This window comes from Oncorhynchus keta, chromosome 19, assembly GCF_023373465.1.
Source record: "Oncorhynchus keta strain PuntledgeMale-10-30-2019 chromosome 19, Oket_V2, whole genome shotgun sequence".
Taxonomy (NCBI): Eukaryota; Metazoa; Chordata; class Actinopteri; order Salmoniformes; family Salmonidae; genus Oncorhynchus; species Oncorhynchus keta.
In genome coordinates, this window is record NC_068439.1 from 17,040,542 (window position 1) to 17,059,376 (window position 18,835).

The 18,835-nt window shown below is 45.3% G+C and overlaps 1 protein-coding gene across 6 annotated transcripts in view; it reads left to right on the forward strand.

Moving 5' to 3' along the window:
* The window catches only part of LOC118397946 (oxysterol-binding protein-related protein 3-like), a 28,348-nt gene extending 10,167 nt beyond the window's left edge, over positions 1-18,181 (forward strand). For 2 of the 6 annotated variants that reach the window (XM_035792799.2, XM_035792798.2), the window contains exons 2-23: positions 2,473-2,516; positions 7,457-7,649; positions 7,996-8,112; positions 8,599-8,652; positions 8,785-8,898; positions 8,981-9,157; positions 9,402-9,498; positions 9,746-9,846; positions 10,026-10,118; positions 10,294-10,450; positions 10,574-10,698; positions 10,860-10,970; positions 11,068-11,164; positions 11,278-11,525; positions 11,923-12,060; positions 12,320-12,383; positions 12,509-12,587; positions 12,681-12,825; positions 13,437-13,581; positions 13,730-13,856; positions 14,048-14,170; positions 15,708-18,181. In XM_035792799.2, the coding sequence (XP_035648692.1) occupies positions 7,584-7,649; positions 7,996-8,112; positions 8,599-8,652; positions 8,785-8,898; positions 8,981-9,157; positions 9,402-9,498; positions 9,746-9,846; positions 10,026-10,118; positions 10,294-10,450; positions 10,574-10,698; positions 10,860-10,970; positions 11,068-11,164; positions 11,278-11,525; positions 11,923-12,060; positions 12,320-12,383; positions 12,509-12,587; positions 12,681-12,825; positions 13,437-13,581; positions 13,730-13,856; positions 14,048-14,170; positions 15,708-15,807 (2,478 nt within the window). In that variant the 5' untranslated portion in view covers positions 2,473-2,516; positions 7,457-7,583 and the 3' untranslated portion in view covers positions 15,808-18,181. The remainder of the gene's footprint in view (positions 1-2,472; positions 2,517-7,456; positions 7,650-7,995; positions 8,113-8,598; positions 8,653-8,784; positions 8,899-8,980; positions 9,158-9,401; positions 9,499-9,745; positions 9,847-10,025; positions 10,119-10,293; positions 10,451-10,573; positions 10,699-10,859; positions 10,971-11,067; positions 11,165-11,277; positions 11,526-11,922; positions 12,061-12,319; positions 12,384-12,508; positions 12,588-12,680; positions 12,826-13,436; positions 13,582-13,729; positions 13,857-14,047; positions 14,171-15,707) is intronic. The other 4 variants (XM_035792797.2, XM_035792800.2, XM_052469812.1 and 1 more) reach the window with 3 other exon arrangements.
* The last annotated feature ends 654 nt before the right edge of the window (positions 18,182-18,835 follow it).

The following is an 18,835-nucleotide window of genomic DNA, read 5'->3' on the forward strand; positions in this document are numbered from 1 at the left end:
TATAGACTCTTACAGTAGCTTTCATTTGACACCCAATTAGACATGCTCCTATGAACTTCCCATGTTGGTGATCATGGGTCCATTTCCATGGAAATACTCAGTGGTTGGAGTGTTGTGTCCCAGCGAACATTCCTTCCTGCTGATGACTCATGTCCTGGGCATGGCTCTGACTCTTGAGAGAGGCCTATGGGGAACCAGACTGTGTGTACACACACACTAACAGACAACACCACCACACACACAAACAATAGAGCCTTTGGTTGAAATAGACAGCACGTTGGAAAAACACAGACTCATGCATTCTATCCATAATGCACTGTGTAAATTTCCACAGTATACAGTCTCTTACAAACTGCAATTCACCCAAAGCATTTCCATGTTTAGGGAGTGTGCCTATAACACACACACCAGGTTTGGGCATGCCACAGCCTGGATGGAGAAGAGAGGAATGTGTGGCAGTGAGAATGTGGGCAGATTTGTTCACTTCTTATTAACCATTGACATGCTGTGTACATGTTTCTCATACTGTACCTCACTAAGAATGTTGATCTACGGTGCCTTCAGAAGTGTTCATACCCCTTGACATATTCCACATTTTGTCTTACAGCGTGAATTCAAAATGGATTTAAAAAAAAAAAAAATTCTTACCCATTTAGACACTACCCCATAATGACACTGAAAACATGTTTTTTAAAATAAATTATCACATTTTATTTGTCACATACACATGGTTAGCAGATGTTAATGCGAGTGTAGCGAAATGCTTGTGCTTCTAGTTCCGACAATGCAGTAATAACCAACGAGTAATCTAACCTAACAATTCCACAACTACTACCTTACACTTGTGTGTATAAGGGGATAAAGAATATGTACATAAAGATATATGAATGAGTGATGGAACGGCATAGGCAAGATGGTATCGAGTACAGTATATACATATGAGATGAGTAATGTAGGATGAGTAATGTAGGATATGTAAACAAAGTGGCATAGTTTAAAGTGGTTAGTGATACATGTATTACATAAAGATGCAGTAGATGATATAGCGTACAGTATAAACATATACATATGAGATGAGTAATGTATGTAAACATTATATTAAGTGGCATTGTTCTAAAGTGGCTAGTGATACATGTTACAATCACCTTTGGCAGTGATTACAGCTTTGAGTCTTTTTGGGTAAGTCTCTTAAGAGCTTTCCACACCTCGATTGTACAATTCTTCAAGCTTTGTCAAGTTGGTTGTTGATCATTGCTAGACAGCCATTTTCAAGTCTTACCACAGACTTAATATAAGTCAAAACTGTAGCTAGGCCACTCAGGAACATTCAATGTTCTCTTGGTAAGCATCTCCATTATATATTTGGCCTTGTGTTTTAGCTTATTGTCCTGCTGAAAGGTGAATTTGGGATATTTGTATTCTGTACAGAAATCCCTGAGCTATGTCCTTCCTTTTCACTCTGTCATTTAGGTTAGTATTGTGGAGTAACTACAATGTTTATCCATCCTCAGTTTTCTCCTATCACAGCCATTAAACTAGCCGTTTTAAAGTCACCATTGCCCTCATGGTGAAATCCCTGAGCTGTTTCCTTCCTCTCCAGAGTTAGGAAAGACGCCTGTATCGTTGTAGTGACTGGGTGTATTGATACACCATCCAAAGTGTAATTAATAACTTCATAATGCTCAAAGGGACATTCAGTGTCAGCTGCTTTTTTGTACCCCTCTACCAATAGGAGACCTTTGAGGCATTGGAAAACCTCCCTGGTCTTTCTGGTTGAATCTGTGTTTAAAATTCACTGCTCAACTGAGGGACCTTACCTTATGTATGTGTGGGATACAGAGAGGAGGTAGTCATAAAGAAAATGTTACCATTATTGTTGCACACAGTGAGTCCATACAACTTATGTGACTTGCTAAGCAAATATATACTCAATGTATTTAGGCTTGCCATAACAAAGGGGTTGAATACTTTCTAAAAATGTAAACACATTTAAACACAATTAATTTGTAAAAATGTCAAACGTGAATGTATTTTTGACATTTATGGGGTATTACACACAATCTCACTTTAATTCAAGCTGTAACACAACATGTGGAATGAGTCATCAGAGACTTCAGAAGGTTTTCACCCACCCTGGTTTGCTGCAAAACCAGCCTTGAAAAAGGCAGGGTATTTATTACTGTACAACACAGCAAAACATGATGCAATGTGAAAACAAGTGTTTCTTATTTGTATTTTACTAGGCAAGTCAGTGAAGAACAAATTCTTATTTACAATGACTGCCTAGGAACAGTGGGTTAACTGCCTTGTTCAGGGGCAGATTTTTACCTTGTCTACTCAGGGACTCGATCTAGCAACCTTTTTGTTTCTGGCCCAATGCTCTAACCACTAGGCTACCTGCCGCCCCGTAGTTATTAAAAAGGTTCAGGCAGTCCCTCCCCATTTTGGTCTGTTTTCTTCTGTTTGGTGCAGTGCATTACGACCCAGGTGTTTGCAGTGCTGTAATCGAAGCCAAGGTAATGTCTACATAGGTTTTGGCCTGGTGCCTTGGTCTAGAATGTGGATGTTGAATTCGCATCGCTCTACTACCATGTGCTGCTAGCAACTAATGTTTCCTGTCTCCAAATTCACAGAATGTGGACATTTTATTCATCACAATACTGTTTATGCTACGAGCAACTGCAATACAGCAGAATTCCGTGTCTCTACCAGTGTTTGTGAGTATTAGCGTGTGTAGCTACTGGTTAATCTCGTCCTCTGCTGAGATTTGAAGACTGGGACTGATTGTATAACCCTGACTCACTTGTGGACTCTGCTGATCAGCACAGTAGCTGTGACTTTGACTGGCCTTGGAGTCATGTGGGTTTGACTGGGCTGCTGCCACTGGTTCAATGCAGTACACCATAGTTCATATAGAGACATTGGCATTTCCCCATACACAGGGTGTATGCTGCTGGAAGTGTGTGTGTCGGAGAGCTCATGCAAACATAAAGAACACCTGATGAACTCGTGCTGTGGATTGATGGCAGCATTCACGTGAAATTGAAAGTGCGAACCACTGCTTTTAACCAGGGCAAGGTGACCGGAAACATGACCAAATACAAACAGTGTAGCTATTCCCTCCGCAAGGCGGAGCATCAGTATAGAGACAAAGTAGTGTCGCATCGGCTCAGACACGAGGTATGTGGCAGGGTCTACAGTCAATCACGGATTACAAAAAGAAAACCAGCACTGTCGCAGACCAGGATGTCTTGCTCCCAGACAAGACTAAATCACTTTTTTGCCCGCAATGAGGACAATACAGTGCCACTGACATGGCTCGCTACCAAAACCTGCGGACTCTCCTTCACTGCAGCCGACGTGAGTAAAACATTTAAACGTGTTAAACCTCGCAAGGCTGCATCCACAGCCGCGTCCTCAGAGCATGCGCAGACCAGCTGGCTGGTGTGTTACGGACATATTCAATCAATCCTTATCCCAGTCTGCTGTTCCCACATGCTTCAAGAGGGCCACCATTGTTCCTGTTCCCAAGAAAGCTAAGGTAACTGAGCTAAACGACTACCGCCTCGTAGCACTCACTTCCGTCATCATGAAGTGCTTTGAGAGACTAGTCAAGGATCATATCACCTCCACCCTACTTGATACCCTAGACCCACTCCAATTTGCTTACCGCCCCAATAGGTCCACAGACGACGCAATCGCAACCACACTGCCCTAACCCATCTGGACAAGAGGAATACCTACGTGAGAATGCTGTTCATCGACTACAGCTCAGCATTTAACACCATAGTACCCTCCAAACTTGTCATCAAGCTCGAGACCCTGGGTCTCGACCCTGCCCTGTGCAACTGGGTACTGGACTTCCTGACGTGCCGCCCCCAAGTGGTGAGGGTAAGTAACATCTTCACCCCGCTGATCGTCAACACTGGGGCCCCACAAGGGTGTGTTCTGAGCCCTCTCCTGTACTCCCTGTTCACCCACGACTGCGTGGCCATACACACCGCCAACTCAATCATCAAGTTTGCGGATGACACTACAGTGGTAGGCTTGATTACCAACAACGACGAGACGGCCTACAGGGAGGAGGTGAGGCCCCTCGGAATGTCATGAAAATAACCTCTCACTCAACGTCAACAAAACAAAGTAGATGATTGTGGACTTCAGGAAACAGCAGAGGGAGTACCCCCCTGCCCCCCCTATCCACATCGACGGGACAGTAGTGGAGAGGGTAGTAACATCACGGACAAGCTGAATTGGCCCACCCACACAGACAGCGTTGTGAAGCAGCGCCTCTTCAACCTCAGGAGGTTGAAGAAATTTGGCTTGTCACCAAAAGCACTCACAAACATCTACAGATGCACAATCGAGAGCATGCTGACGGGCTGTATCACCGCCTGGTACGGCAACTGCTCCGCCCACAACCACAAGGCTCTCCAGAGGGTAGTGAGGTCTGCACAATGCATCAAATGGGGCAAACTACCTGCCCTCCAGGACACCTACACCACCCGATGTCACAGGGCGGCCATAAAGATCATCAAGGACAACAACCACCCAAGCCACTGCCTGTTCACCCCGCTATCATCCAGAAGGCGAGGTCTGTTCAGGTGCATCAAAGCAGGGACCGAGAGACTGAAAAACAGGTTCTATCTCAAGGCCATCAGACTGTTAAACAGCCACCACTAACATCAAGTGGCTGCTGCCGACATACTGACTCAACTCTGGCCACTTTAATTATGGAAATTGATGTAAAAAATGTATCACTGTCCACTTTAAACAATGCCACTTAATATAATGTTGACACTCTACATTACTCATCTCATATGTATATGTATATACTGTACTCTATCATCTACAGTGCCTTGCGAAAGTATTCGGCCCCCTTGAACTTTGTGACGTTTTGCCACATTTCAGGCTTCAAACATAAAGATATAAAACTGTATTTTTTTGTGAAGAATCAACAACAAGTGGGACACAATCATGAAGTGGAACGACAATGGATATTTCAAACTTTTAACAAATCAAAAACTGAAAAATTGGGCGGGCAAAATTATTCAGCCCCTTTACTTTCAGTGCAGCAAACTCTCTCCAGAAGTTCAGTGAGGATCTCTGAATGATCCAATGTTGACCTAAATGACTAATGATGATAAATACAATCCACCTGTGTGTAATCAAGTCTCCGTATAAATGCACCTGCACTGTGATAGTCTCAGAGGACCGTTAAAAGCGCAGAGAGCATCATGAAGAACAAGGAACACACCAGGCAGGTCCGAGATACTGTTGTAGAGAAGTTTAAAGCTGGATTTGGATACAAAAAGATTTCCCAAGCTTTAAACATCCCAAGGAGCACTGTGCAAGCGATAATATTGAAATGGAAGGAGTATCAGACCACTGCAAATCTACCAAGACCTGGCCGTCCCTCTAAACTTTCAGCTCATACAAGGAGAAGACTGATTAGAGATGCAGCCAAGAGGCCCATGATCACTCTGGATGAACTGCAGAGATCTACAGCTGAGGTGGGAGACTCTGTCCATAGGACAACAATCAGTTGTATATTGCACAAATCTGGCCTTTATGGAAGAGTGGCAAGAAGAAAGCCATTTCTTAAAGATAAACAACACTTTTTATGGCTAACGTTTGCCACAAGCCACCTGGGAGACACACCAAACATGTGGAAGAAGGTGCTCTGGTCAGATGAAACCAAAATTGAACTTTTTGGCAACAATGCAAAACGTTATGTTTGGTGTAAAAGCAACACCCTGAACACACCATCCTCACTGTCAAACATGGTGGTGGCAGCATCATGGTTTGGGCCTGCTTTTCTTCAGCAGGGACAGGGAAGATGGTTAAAATTGATGGGAAGATGGATGGAGCCAATTACAGGACCATTCTGGAAGAACCTGATGGAGTCTGCAAAAGACCTGAGACTGGGACGGAGATTTGTCTTCCAACAAGACAATGATCCAAAACATAAAGCAAAATGTACAATGGAATGGTTCAAAAATAAACATATCCAGGTGTTAGAATGGCCAAGTCAAAGTCCAGACCTGAATCCAATCGAGAATCTGTGGAAAGAACTGAACTGCTGTTCACAAATGCTCTCCATCCAACCTCACTGAGCTCGAGCTGTTTTGCAAGGAGGAATGGGGGAAAAATTCAGTCTCTCGATGTGCAAAACTGATAGACGTACCCCAAGCGACTTACAGCTGTAATCGCAGCAAAAGTTGGAGCTACAAAGTATTAACTTAAGGGGGCTGAATAATTTTGCACGCCCAATTTCAGTTTTTAGGATTTGTTAAAGTTTGAAATATCCAATAAATGTCGTTCCACTTCATGATTGTGTCCCACTTGTTGTTGATTCTTCACAAAAAAATACAGTTTTATATCTTTGTTTGAAGCCTGAAATGTGGCAAAAGGTCAAAGTTCAAGGGGTCCGAATACTTTCGCAAGGCACTGTACTGCATCTTTATGTAATACATGTATCACTAGCCACTTTAAACTATGCCACTTTGTTTACATACCCTACATTACTCATCTCATATGTATATACTGTACTCGATACCATCTACGGCATCTTGCCTATGCCGTTCTGTACCATCACTAATTCATATATCTTTATGTACATATTCTTTATCCCTTTACACTTTTTAATTTTTTTAAATTGTATGATTTTTTTTTTTTTTACCCCCTTTCTCCCCAATTTTGTGGTATCCAAAATTGTTAGTAACTACTATCTTGTCTCATCGCTACAACTCCCGTCGAAAGCCATGCGTCCTCCGATACACAACCCAACCAAGCCACACTGCTTCTTAACACAGCGCGCATCCAACCCGAAAGCCAGCCGCACCAATGTGTTGGAGGAAACACCATGCACCTGGCAACCTTGGTCAGCGTGCACTTCGCCCAGCCCGCCACAGGAGTCGCTAGTGCGCGATGAGACAAGGATATCCCTACCGGCCAAACCCTCCCTAACCCGGATGACGCTAGGCCAATTGTGCGTCGCCCCACGGACTTCTCGGTCGCGGCCGGCTGCGACAGAGCCTGGGCGCGAACCCAGAGTCTCTGGTGGCACAGCTAGCACTACGTGTGTGTGTGTGTGTGTGTGATATATATATATATATAAGGTAGTAGTTGTGGAATTGTTAGGTTAGATTACTCGTTGGTTATTATTGCATTGTCGGAACTAGAAGCACAAGCATTTCGCTACACTCGCATTAATGTCAGCTAACCATGTGTATGTGACAAATAAAATTTGATTTGCCTAACCTAAAAGTGCACCTAGTTTTTAGGACGTAGGATAGTTTGTCTGTTCTCTCAGAGAAGTCACATCTCATTGTTCTGTTGCTTCACTAAAGCGACCCTACAGTGGTATGTGGCTTTCATTTCTCTCAGCTCACCTGTTTGTCTCAACATGCTGGAAATGAAGTAATAATCTTCTCTCTCTCTTCCTATTCAACAGTGGTTATTCATGATGACGCCCTCTTGAGGTCGGTGTGTTAGGTGATGTTCCTGTTGACCCCATTGTGACCTTGGTGGTTTCCGCTGGGACTAGACAATCGTAAGCAGAACTGTCAAGTCACAGAAAGATGACATCAACATCCCCCTCCCACAGCGACAGCAGCAGCGGCTCGTCCAAACATGGCAGCCATCAGGTGTGTGTGTGTGTGTCTCTCTGTGTGTGTGTGTCTCTGTGTGTGTGTGTGTGTCTCTGTGTGCGTGCGCCACTGCGTGTGCGTGCGCCTCTGCGTGTTCGTGCCTGTCTGAATGAACTCCGCTCTGTCTCAAATGACTTGTGGCGACATTAACATTTTGATGCTTATCTTGACTGACCTAACGTCAGCTGAACTGAAATGAACTGGCTATGGCCTGAATGGAGGGCACCTAGCAGCACTCCTAACCCTCCCTGCCTGGGTTGGAGGACACATTAAGGCAGACATGCAGCCTCTCTTCCTCCATGTGGTTGTGTATGCGTGTAACCTGATGCGTCTCTGTCTACAGGACAGCTGGGAGATCATAGAGGGGCTAAAGGGTAACCCTGGCAACATCCAGGAGCCAGAGAAACAGGAAGGCTTCCTGCTCAAGAGGAGGAAATGGCCCATGAAGGGATGGCACAAGGTGGGTACAGCCTCCCTGACCTCTTTACCTCTTACTGCAGGTAAATCTCAAGTGTCTATCCTTGATTTGTTGCATCCTCTCTCCTCACCTTCTCTACATGCATTGGAGGAGAAGGTCATAGGTTCTCTTCAGACCTTCTCCTCTTCTGAACTGAAGAATGTGCGGAGAGGACGTGAGGAATCAAGGAGGCACTTGGCTCTCTTTAACCCCTGAGTTACCTGAAGGGCTGGCACATGGAGATGTGAGAGGTGTTCTACCTGACACGTACATGGCGTTTATCTAAAGCTCTGAAAAGACGGTTATGTTAAGTTGGAGGTGAAATTTGAATGGAGCATTTAAATGGGTATCTTGTTCATGTAAAAAGCTTTTGTCCACAACTGTAATATCTAAAGTGTGACGTTATTTCCTTGGCCCAAAGCAGATAATTGAAGTTTGAACGTGACAGATGGATGGCTAAAACAGTTGATACTTTCTCTTGCTATCCAGAGATACTTCTTGCTGGAGAAAGGCATTCTGAAGTACTCAAAATGTAGAGCTGATGTAAGTGCCTGTTAAAAAGTTTGTCAAGCAGATTCACAATTGAGTTAATGTATGTGTCATTGAAGGAGCGAGTATTTGCTCATTTAGTCTCACACACACACACACACACTGACCTTTTGCTTTTGTTTCCAGCTGAGGAAAGGAAAGCTGCATGGCTGCATTGATGTGGGGCTGTCTGTCATGTCAATCAAGAAGAAAACCAAGGCCATCGATCTGGACGCCAACAACAACATTTATCACCTCAAGGTTTCTCTCTCGCACTCTCTCTCTGTCTCTCTCTCTCTCTCCCTCATCTGTTTAAATGACATCACATCTCGCTGTCCAATAGGTGAAGTCTGAGAAGTCTCAGGAAGTGAAGTCACAGGAGTTGTTTGATGATTGGGTGTCGAAGCTACGACGTCACCGTGTCTTCCGTCAGAACGAGATCGCCATGTACCCCCACGAGAGGCACCTGTTTCACCCCTCCTCACACCTCTCGCCTAACCTCAACGACTCCATGAGACGGGTACGCTTCTCTTTAGAAAGGGATATGTGATACATTTTGTGCTTTCCCCCCCAATGGTTTGAATTTTGGAGATGGTAAGCTGACCCTAGATCTGCATCTAAGAGCAAACTCTTTTTGACTGACCAATCATCATTTCATTATTGTACTGTTTAATGTATTTTATATGAATCACTATGTCTATGCATATTCAATTAATTGTCTCTCACCCTTCCTCTCGCTCTCTCCCTCCCCTGCTCTCTCTCAGCAGCACTCCAGTCTGGCTAAGCAGGCGTCAGTTGTCCAGCAGGCGAAGGTCAGTGCCTGGCTTCACTCCTCAGAAGACATGGACAGGTGCTGCAGAGGTAGGGAGATCAAACATCTCACCTGTCTGAGTCGTCATACCTTTCCTGATGGATCTCACCTTACTTAAGGTCTCTGTATCGACTCGCTCTCACCTTCTCTAATTTTGCGTCTCTCACCTTCTCTAATTTTGCGTCTCTCACCTTCTCTAATTTTGCGTCTCTCACCTTCTCTAATTTACGTCTCTCACCTTCTCTAATTTGCGTCTCTCACCTTCTCTAATTTGCGTCTCTCATTGTTCTCTGTCAGACTTGGAGGACTGTGAGTCTTACCTGTTGGAACTCAACCTGCTGCTGAAGAGTATGGAGGTTCTCCACCGCACTTCCTCTGCCCCCGCCATTAGCCTCATGGTAACACAACCTTTGCCCTTTAACCTTGACCCTAACCATGACCCAGTACACATACTGTACTCAGCCCCTTTAACCTTCACTACACTTACTCAGACCCTGCTATGAGTACAGTAGGTATGCACACCTCTCCTAATCCCTAGACTTTAACCCTAACCTCTCCACTTCCACTGGGACACCAGGCTTCAACATATGACATTCCCAAGAAGGAGAAGAGGGGTCCCAGGAAGTGGCGTTCAAAAAATTACACCAAAGATGCCCCAGCCACGCTACAGGTACACGCTACTACCCCTGTCTATCTCTCTGTCCCAACTTTTACCTGTGCTAAATCCTACAGCCACTTGTTGGTGTTGCATTGACTAAAGACTACTAGAAGAATAGTTCTGTGTGACACCTAATACATCCCCCACCTGTAGTTGTCTTTGACCCTGAGATCTCTCCTTCCACCAGGTTCCTGGCTGTGGCTCACCACCTGCCTCTCCTCATCTCCATACCTCCCACCCAAACCTCTCTACTGATGAAGCCAACACCTCCTTCCTGGAAACCCCAGACTCACCTACTGATGCCAACCGCCTCCAGGAAGACTTCTGCAGGCTGGCAAACAACAGTGAGTCCCTGGTGTCAGATCGGCCCACTGGGTCATGTATAGGTATTTTACAGGCTGGCTATGGTGTTTAAAACACACTTTTTCTCGCTCTGTGTGTGTCTCCTGCACTCTGTGTGTGTCTAGTTCACTCCACTCTGCGGTCAGCCTATAGTTCTCTATCAGCAGAGAGAGACCGAGTGAGACACACTATTGACCTGAAGGCCCCCCCTCCAGCGCAGGTCATGGGCCTCAAGACCGGCTATGGCTCGGTGAGTTGGGTGTGTTTGAGAGAGAGCGAGTGTGTGGTGCATGTGATGTGTTCCACAATACTGCACATGTCAACTTGATTTCAGTAGATTGTTTATATACCAAACATGACATGGGGACAGATCTGAACCTCTGCTGCCAATCAACCTCTTCTACCAATCAGGGTCTCCCAGATGGATCCCGCCAACTTGTCCACCAGACATCCAATGAATCCATGTCGGAGTTCTTTGATGCTCAGGAGTACCAGCTGACCTCCAGCTCCTCTGAGAATGAGGTGAGCCTTAAAGTCAGATTACCCAACCCTAACAACTAGGGAGATAAACAATGATCTGAACAGTCATTCATATATATTTTTCTCTATTTGTCTCCAGGCTTCTGATGATGACTCGTATATCAGTGATGTCAGTGACAGTGTTTCCATGGACACCGGCTACAGCAACGAGGGAGGAAGCGAGAGACATGACTCTGGTATGCCGTGCGGGTGCATGGGCCAGCATATGAGTATTTCTATGACAAGCATATAATTTGCACGAGTGAGCAAATGTTTGCTACCTCCATTTTAAGTACCCCCCCCCCCTCAGCAGGCTCAGGAGGAAGTGGTGGTCAGGTGGCCCGCAGACGGACTACCCTCCCCTCCCCTCAGCCCAGCAGCAGCAGTATCAGTCTATGGAACATCCTCAAGAACAACATAGGGAAGGACCTGTCCAAGGTAGCCATGCCTGTTCAGCTCAACGAGCCTCTCAACACACTGCAGAGGCTGTGTGAGGAGGTGGAGTACTCTGAGCTGCTGGATACAGCGAACCACACACAGGACCCGTACCAGAGAATGGTGAGGGTATAGGATGCAGGTGCACACACACAGGACCTGTACCAGAGAATGAATGGTGAGGGTATAGGATGCAGGTACACACACACAGGAGCTGTACCAGAGAATGAATGGTGAGGGTATAGGATGCAGGTACACAAACATAGGACCCGTACCAGAGAATGGTGAGGGTATAGGACGCAGGTACACACACACAGGACCCGTACCAGAGAATGGTGAGGGTATAGGATGCAGGTACACACACACGATGCCTAGCAACGCATGGTGAGAGAATTTGGACATACTCACACCATGATTCTTATGATGCATTGTGGGAACCCACACACACAACCTCTACCTACACATGGTAAGTAACACAGTCTCTGTCTGTCTGTGTGTGTGTGTGTGTCCTGTGCTGCAGGTGTATGTGGCTACATTTGCAGTGTCTGCATATGCCTCCAGTTACCACCGGGCAGGAAGTAAACCCTTTAACCCCGTCCTGGGAGAGACCTACGAGTGTGACAGACCTGACAAGGGTTTCAGGTTCATAGCAGAACAGGTAAACAGGAACTAAACCTACAGGAACAAGTTATCATCACTCACATAAAATAAACCAAGAATCACTGGGCTGATTCATTTAGTTCATTCCAAATGACCCCCTATTCCCATTTAGTGCACTAAATTTAATCAGGGCCCATAGTGCTCTGGTCATAACTAGTGCACTATATAGGGATGCCATTTGAAACAGAACCGTTGCATAGGATGACTGAAGACTCATAACATTGTCGGTCACCAGTTGAACCCCCTGTCTGTCTTAGGTGAGCCATCACCCACCTGTGTCAGCGTGTCACTGTGACTCTCACAACTTCACTTTCTGGCAAGGTGAGCTTCTATGTTTTCAGTAAACATATCACCACCGTTTCCTTCTATTTGTGATTGTTATTGTGAGGGTTATCTGCTCCACTCACCTACTACCCCTGTCTATCTCTCTGTCCCATCTCTCTCAGATGTCCAGTGGAAGAATAAGTTCTGGGGGAAATCCATGGAGATTGTTCCCATGGGAACCACTCATGTGACCCTGCCAGGGTGAGTCTCTTTGATTTGATAGAATGTGTGTGAACGTCAGAGCTGCTTTCATATGAAATAGAGGTGTGTGTGACAGTTGTTTGTCATCCTCAGGTTTGGGGACCACTATGAGTGGAACAAGGTCACGTCCTGCATCCACAACATTCTGAGTGGCCAGCGCTGGATAGAACACTACGGAGAGATGTCAATCAAAAACACCAGCAGTGACGCCTGCCAGTGTACAGTGACCTTCGTCAAGGTGAGGAGATGGACTATACCATCCCAGTTACACGAAGGGTGTGTCCCAAAAGGCACCCTATGTCTTACACAGAGCACTACTACCCATAGGGACTCTGACCAAAAGTAGTGCACTATATAGGGAATAGGGTGTTTATTTAAAACAGCCTAACGCAATTCAATATAAATTGGCCAACACGTATGAAACCCTGGGCCAGCGTTTCCTAAACTCAGTCCTGGGACCAACGGGTGCACCTTTTTGGTTTTTGCCCTAGCACTACACAACTGCTTCAAGTGATCAGCTCATCATCAAGCTTTGATCACTTGAATCGGCTGTGTAGATTTAGGACAAAAACCCAAACACACCCCTTAGGGTCCCCTGGACCGAGTTGGGGAAACACTTGCACTGGGTTTCCGAGGGTATTATCAGATGCAACAGCGCCATCTGTTGGGGAACAGGAGGAATAACATCCTGGAAACTTTAAAAGTAATGAGTGGTGGATGGATTCATGTATTATTTAGAATTCATCACATGATTGACAGCGTTTTATTGGTTTCCGATCACATTTGTATTTGTTTTTTGTCATTAGTTTAATTAGTTTATTATTCATGTTTTGCATATTTAATCCACAGGCAAAATCGTGGAGCTCAACGGTGAACAAGATAGAGGGAGTGGTAACAGACAGTGGGGGGCGTGTCATCCACTCATTCTTTGGCAAATGGCATGAAGGCGTGTACCAAGGAGACACACCCTCTGCCATCTGCATCTGGAGAGCAAGTGAGTGACTGGCTCTTTGGGCTGTCTGTCACAACTCACACACACACACATTCAAAAACATAAAGTGGCATTCCACGTAAATATTATAGCTTATGATCTTTACCTTGAAAATAGTTTAGAATAGTAATTTTGTCATGTGTTTGTGTAGACCCCATGCCTGTGGACCAGGACCAGTACTATGGCTTCACTCAGTTTGGTGTGGAGCTGAATGAGCTTGATGCTGCCCTGAAGCCCTTCCTACCCCCCACAGACACACGCTTCCGTCTCGACCAGAGGTAGGACACACCCCGGGATTCTCTCTTCCTCTCGCCGTCTTCTTCCTCCTCTTCCTCCTCTCCTCTCTGTCTTCTTCCTAGCTCGTCCTAATCCAGTATTCCTTCTCTCTCACACTTCCCTGTATTATATCACCCTTCTCATAGGATCCTTTTCACTCGAGTGTCTCTCTCTCTCTCCCTCTCTGTGTCAGGTGTTTGGAAGAAGGGAACATTGAGGGGGCGGAGGAGCAGAAGCAGAGGATAGAGCTGCTGCAGAGAGAAAGGAGAAAAGTCTTGGAGGAGAAAAACATGACGCACAAACCACGCTTCTTCAAGTACGCAACTGTGTGTGTTTGCCTTTTTGTCTGATTCCTGCAGACAAGGGAGTTCATTGTTCACACGTTTAGCCACGAAGACAGAACAAGGCTGTCTTAATTCTTAACTGCACAGTATCCTTTACAACAGTGGTTCCCAACATTTTTCGCTTATCCCTGAAGTACGCCCTCACGTGCATTTTACCAGTAAGCCTATGGTCTCATGAGTCTTCTCACGTACCCTGTGTCGATAGGCCAAGTACCCCTGGTTGGAAACCACTGCTCTACAATATAGAAAAGGTCTGACGGAATGGCACCTCTGTCTTTATAACTCACACATGGTCACAGTTCTGTCATGTGAAGAACAGTCCATTAGCCTCTGGGCTCCATTTAACAAACCTAATGCAATGGTAAATCAAATTGGCTTACAAAAACAAAATAACATGATGTAGACCTACCTTTGCTAAATACGTTACCTTGAACCCATTTGAAGTCCACGTTGTTCTAAGTCACTGTATGGCCTCAATAGCATTCACCCTGACATAGCGGCTAGGTCTACTGTAAATTACATATCTGAGCATGACCATAAGCAAGATTAAATTCATTATTTACGAGGCCTAAAAAGAGTAATTTGAATCAAATTCTAAACACAGCCTATTTAAAACAAGTTGTTATGTTCCACTTACAGGCACCATAATTTCTCCCGTGGGCATATAATATGAAAACAACGCAGACTATGGAGCATTTTACGCACATCCTAAAACGGCACCTGCATGACTAAAATAATGTGGGCCTGCCTACAATGCATATATAGAAAGGGAATGTCAGATCACTGTTCTACTCCTCACAAACATTATATTTCAATAAAGCTTTGGTGATGATGGATTTCCCAGGGGTCTCAGGGGCCAAACTCTTAGTCAACAGTCTTGTCTACTTCACGGTTGTGTTGGGATGGACAAAAAAAAGCCTTCATTGAGAGGAGAGGAGAGGAGGCTTGGTTTTTAACGAAATGGAATGGTGGGGGGAAACAGTTTTTATGGTTCTAATTACAATGTATAAAGGCACCAAAATCACATTAGACTATTGTTGAAATGCTGTATCATAACCAACTGTGTTACCATTAAAACCAGCTTTTGGTTGGTCTTAAGTATCCTATCAGCACTGCTTGAAAATAGAAACTTGGATCATGTTTTTAAGGACACACCTCAGATATTTCCACCCCTCTGAGCGCAAGCGTGCTGATGTTAGACAGGTAAATTGCCAAACTTTGCATTAGGGCTGGGCAATGCCGACACGACAGTTTTTAAATAACGAAATTGCAAACCCAACGTGTTTGACACCAACACCGCCTTAATTCCAGCGGAACATGGTTCTCCTCAGTGTCTGACTGGTCAAAACAACACCATTAAGTTGTTCTGTGTTGTCATGAGATCTCACTGTTCTACATGAAGGTGTACTGAGGGATAGGGTTGTACACTTACAGCCAGGTTATGCAGTATGTTTGGAATATGTGTTAAGTTTGACATATATGTGACTTCTGTTTTTGTTTATTTAACAGGAAATCAAAGGATGACACGTGGCTGAGCTCTAATACATACTGGGAGCAGCGGAAGGACCCTGGGTTCAGCTGTAGAGAGGACTTCCCTGTGCTGTGGTGACCCTGTAACCCTACAAGAGTACAGATCTAGGGTCAGATTATCCTTGCCCACAACAGACACAGCATTTTCCAAAAAGGGGATCTCCACCTCCACACCAAAATTGCCGTCTGCATCACCACACTTCTTTACAGCTGTGAAGCCTGGGTCACTTAGTCGCCACAACAAGCAACTCAAGCGATTCCACAGAAGATGCCTGCAGCGCATCCAGGGAATCACCTGGTGCAACCGTGTCCTGTACAGAAATACTTGTTAAGACCCACTGTGAGAGTATGGAGGCCACGGTCGCCCAACACCAACTGAGCTGGCTTGAGCATATCATTATAATATCTTGGGAGTACTAGCCGTGGAAGATCCTGTATGGCCAGCTATATCTTGGGAGTGCTAGCCGTGGAAGATCCTGTATGGCCAGCTATATCTTGGGAGTGCTAGCCGTGGAAGATCCTGTATGGCCAGCTATATCTTGGGAGTGCTAGCCGTGGAAGATCCTGTATGGCCAGCTATATCTTGGGAGTGCTAGCCGTGGAAGATCCTGTATGGCCAGCTATATCTTGGGAGTGCTTGCCGTGGAAGATCCTGTATGGCCAGCTATATCTTGGGAGTGCTAGCCGTGGAAGATCCTGTATGGCCAGCTATATCTTGGGAGTGCTTGCCGTGGAAGATCCTGTATGGCCAGCTATATCTTGGGAGTGCTTGCCGTGGAAGATCCTGTATGGCCAGCTATATCTTGGGAGTGCTTGCCGTGGAAGATCCTGTATGGCCAGCTATATCTTGGGAGTGCTAGCCGTGGAAGATCCTGTATGGCCAGCTATATCTTGGGAGTGCTTGCCGTGGAAGATCCTGTATGGCCAGCTATATCTTGGGAGTGCTTGCCGTGGAAGATCCTGTATGGCCAGCTATATCTTGGGAGTGCTTGCCGTGGAAGATCCTGTATGGCCAGCTATATCTTGGGAGTGCTAGCCGTGGAAGATCCTGTATGGCCAGCTATATCTTGGGAGTGCTAGCCGTGGAAGATCCTGTATGGCCAGCTATATCTTGGGAGTGCTTGCCGTGGAAGATCCTGTATGGCCAGCTATATCTTGGGAGTGCTAGCCGTGGAAGATCCTGTATGGCCAGCTATATCTTGGGAGTGCTAGCCGTGGAAGATCCTGTATGGCCAGCTATATCTTGGCCGGTGGTCTGTAGGGGGGCAGCTAAAAACACGTGTCTGAAGAAGAGCAACATGACGGAGAGGATGCTGCTGCCGACCGTTCCACCTGGAGGCAGCTCCGGAGGGTGTACAGAGGGGAGGAGCTCCGGAGGGTGTACAGAGGAGGGGAGGAGCTCCGGAGAGACAGAACCATGCCTGCCCCGGCCAACACAGACATATGCCCCACCTGCAATAAAATGTGTATCTCCGATTGGACTCTACACTCACTAAAGAATTCACCGTTAACTCAGAGGTTGAAGTCCTCATCGGATACGATGGACTACCATAAGCAAGCCCACAACAAACCTTAACCAATACAGGGGAAACTCACAACTGACCTTAGATCAGCACTCGGAGACATCACTAGAGTCAAAGCTCTGACCCGGTGACTGGGGATTGCTGAGTGTCAGTGTGACCAAGACCAAAAATGAGCTTCCTGTGTCTGTAGGTGGAGCTAAAATAGGTCTCGATCTCTTCAACCTAATACAGAGTTTTCACTTGATTCTTTGTTTAAAAGAAAAGAACGCATCTTTAATTAAATGTTTTTGTCATGACTTTAGTCTTTCCAGGGACAGGGTTCTCTTCTTTCAATTTGATAATTTTCTCTATGTATGTTTTATACTGTCACTGTAGTTCGGATGCAGTCCAGCCACCAAAGTGCCTTTTAATATGGAATGCTGTTCTACTCACAATGACCTGCTGTAGATGATTATGCAAATCCTCACTCACTATTGGTGAGTTGGTGCTTCTGCGCACTTATGTCATTCTTAATGTGGTCTATATAGAAGATCACTGGTGGGGTGTTGAGGTGTGCATCCCAAATGGAAACCTATTGTCTATATAGTGCTATTTATGGAATATGGTGCACTTGATATGGAGTAGGGTGTCATGTGGGATACAGTCAAGGGTTGTAACTAGGGGGATTTAACTTCTTCTTAATGTCAAGCACTCTACTGTAAGAGTATGATTATGTCCAATCACAATCCAGATTGTTTTAATACTCCTCAACCATTGGCTGACAGTATGTATGAGATGAGGCCTTCTGGAACTTCATAACACTGCGTGTTAAAGCCTGTATGTTGCCCGTTTATGATCAGTCATTACTGTAAAATAAGATGTATACTGTATACCAGTAAAGAATAGGGCCGTACTATCTATGAAGATGAATAATAAACAGTGAGACTGTTATACTATGTGTGTGTGTGTGTTTTGGATTACAGAGGCTTGTGGGAGGAGCTAAAGGAACGGAGTCAAACCTCTTTTCCATATGTTTGTGTTTGAGACCGTTCTATTGATTCCATTTCAGCCATTACAATGATCCTCCTACAGCTCCTCCCACCAGCCGCCTCTGATTGGGTGTTCTTGCGAGGGGGTGACCAAAAGGTTTGGGTGCATTCCAGCGGCTCATCTTTGATGGTCACCGCCCTCCAAAGTGTGTTCCATTATAGGGCTAAACCATGTGATCAAAAACAATGACGTTTTGACTTCAGTTGACTGCAAGTTTCTGCAGTTGCTCTTCAAGTTAATCAGCCAGCGCCTGCATTGTGGGAGTCTGTATTGCCAACCAATCATTAGGGTGTATTTGTTTGACCCACGAGAACGTGACCAAAGACCTGACTGAAACCAGAACTAACTTTGCCTTGATTCATTTATACAGTAGATGTACAAATGTGATATTTGAGGCTCTCACCAGTTGATAGTATAATGTTATTTATTTTCTTTCTTTAAAAAAAAAAATAAATTTACAAATTCAAGGTTAACTTTTTTCTCCATTTTGCCAATATTGCATTGATGCATCCTTGACTAGCCTACTACTAATGAGGGGTCGCGAGTTCTCACGGG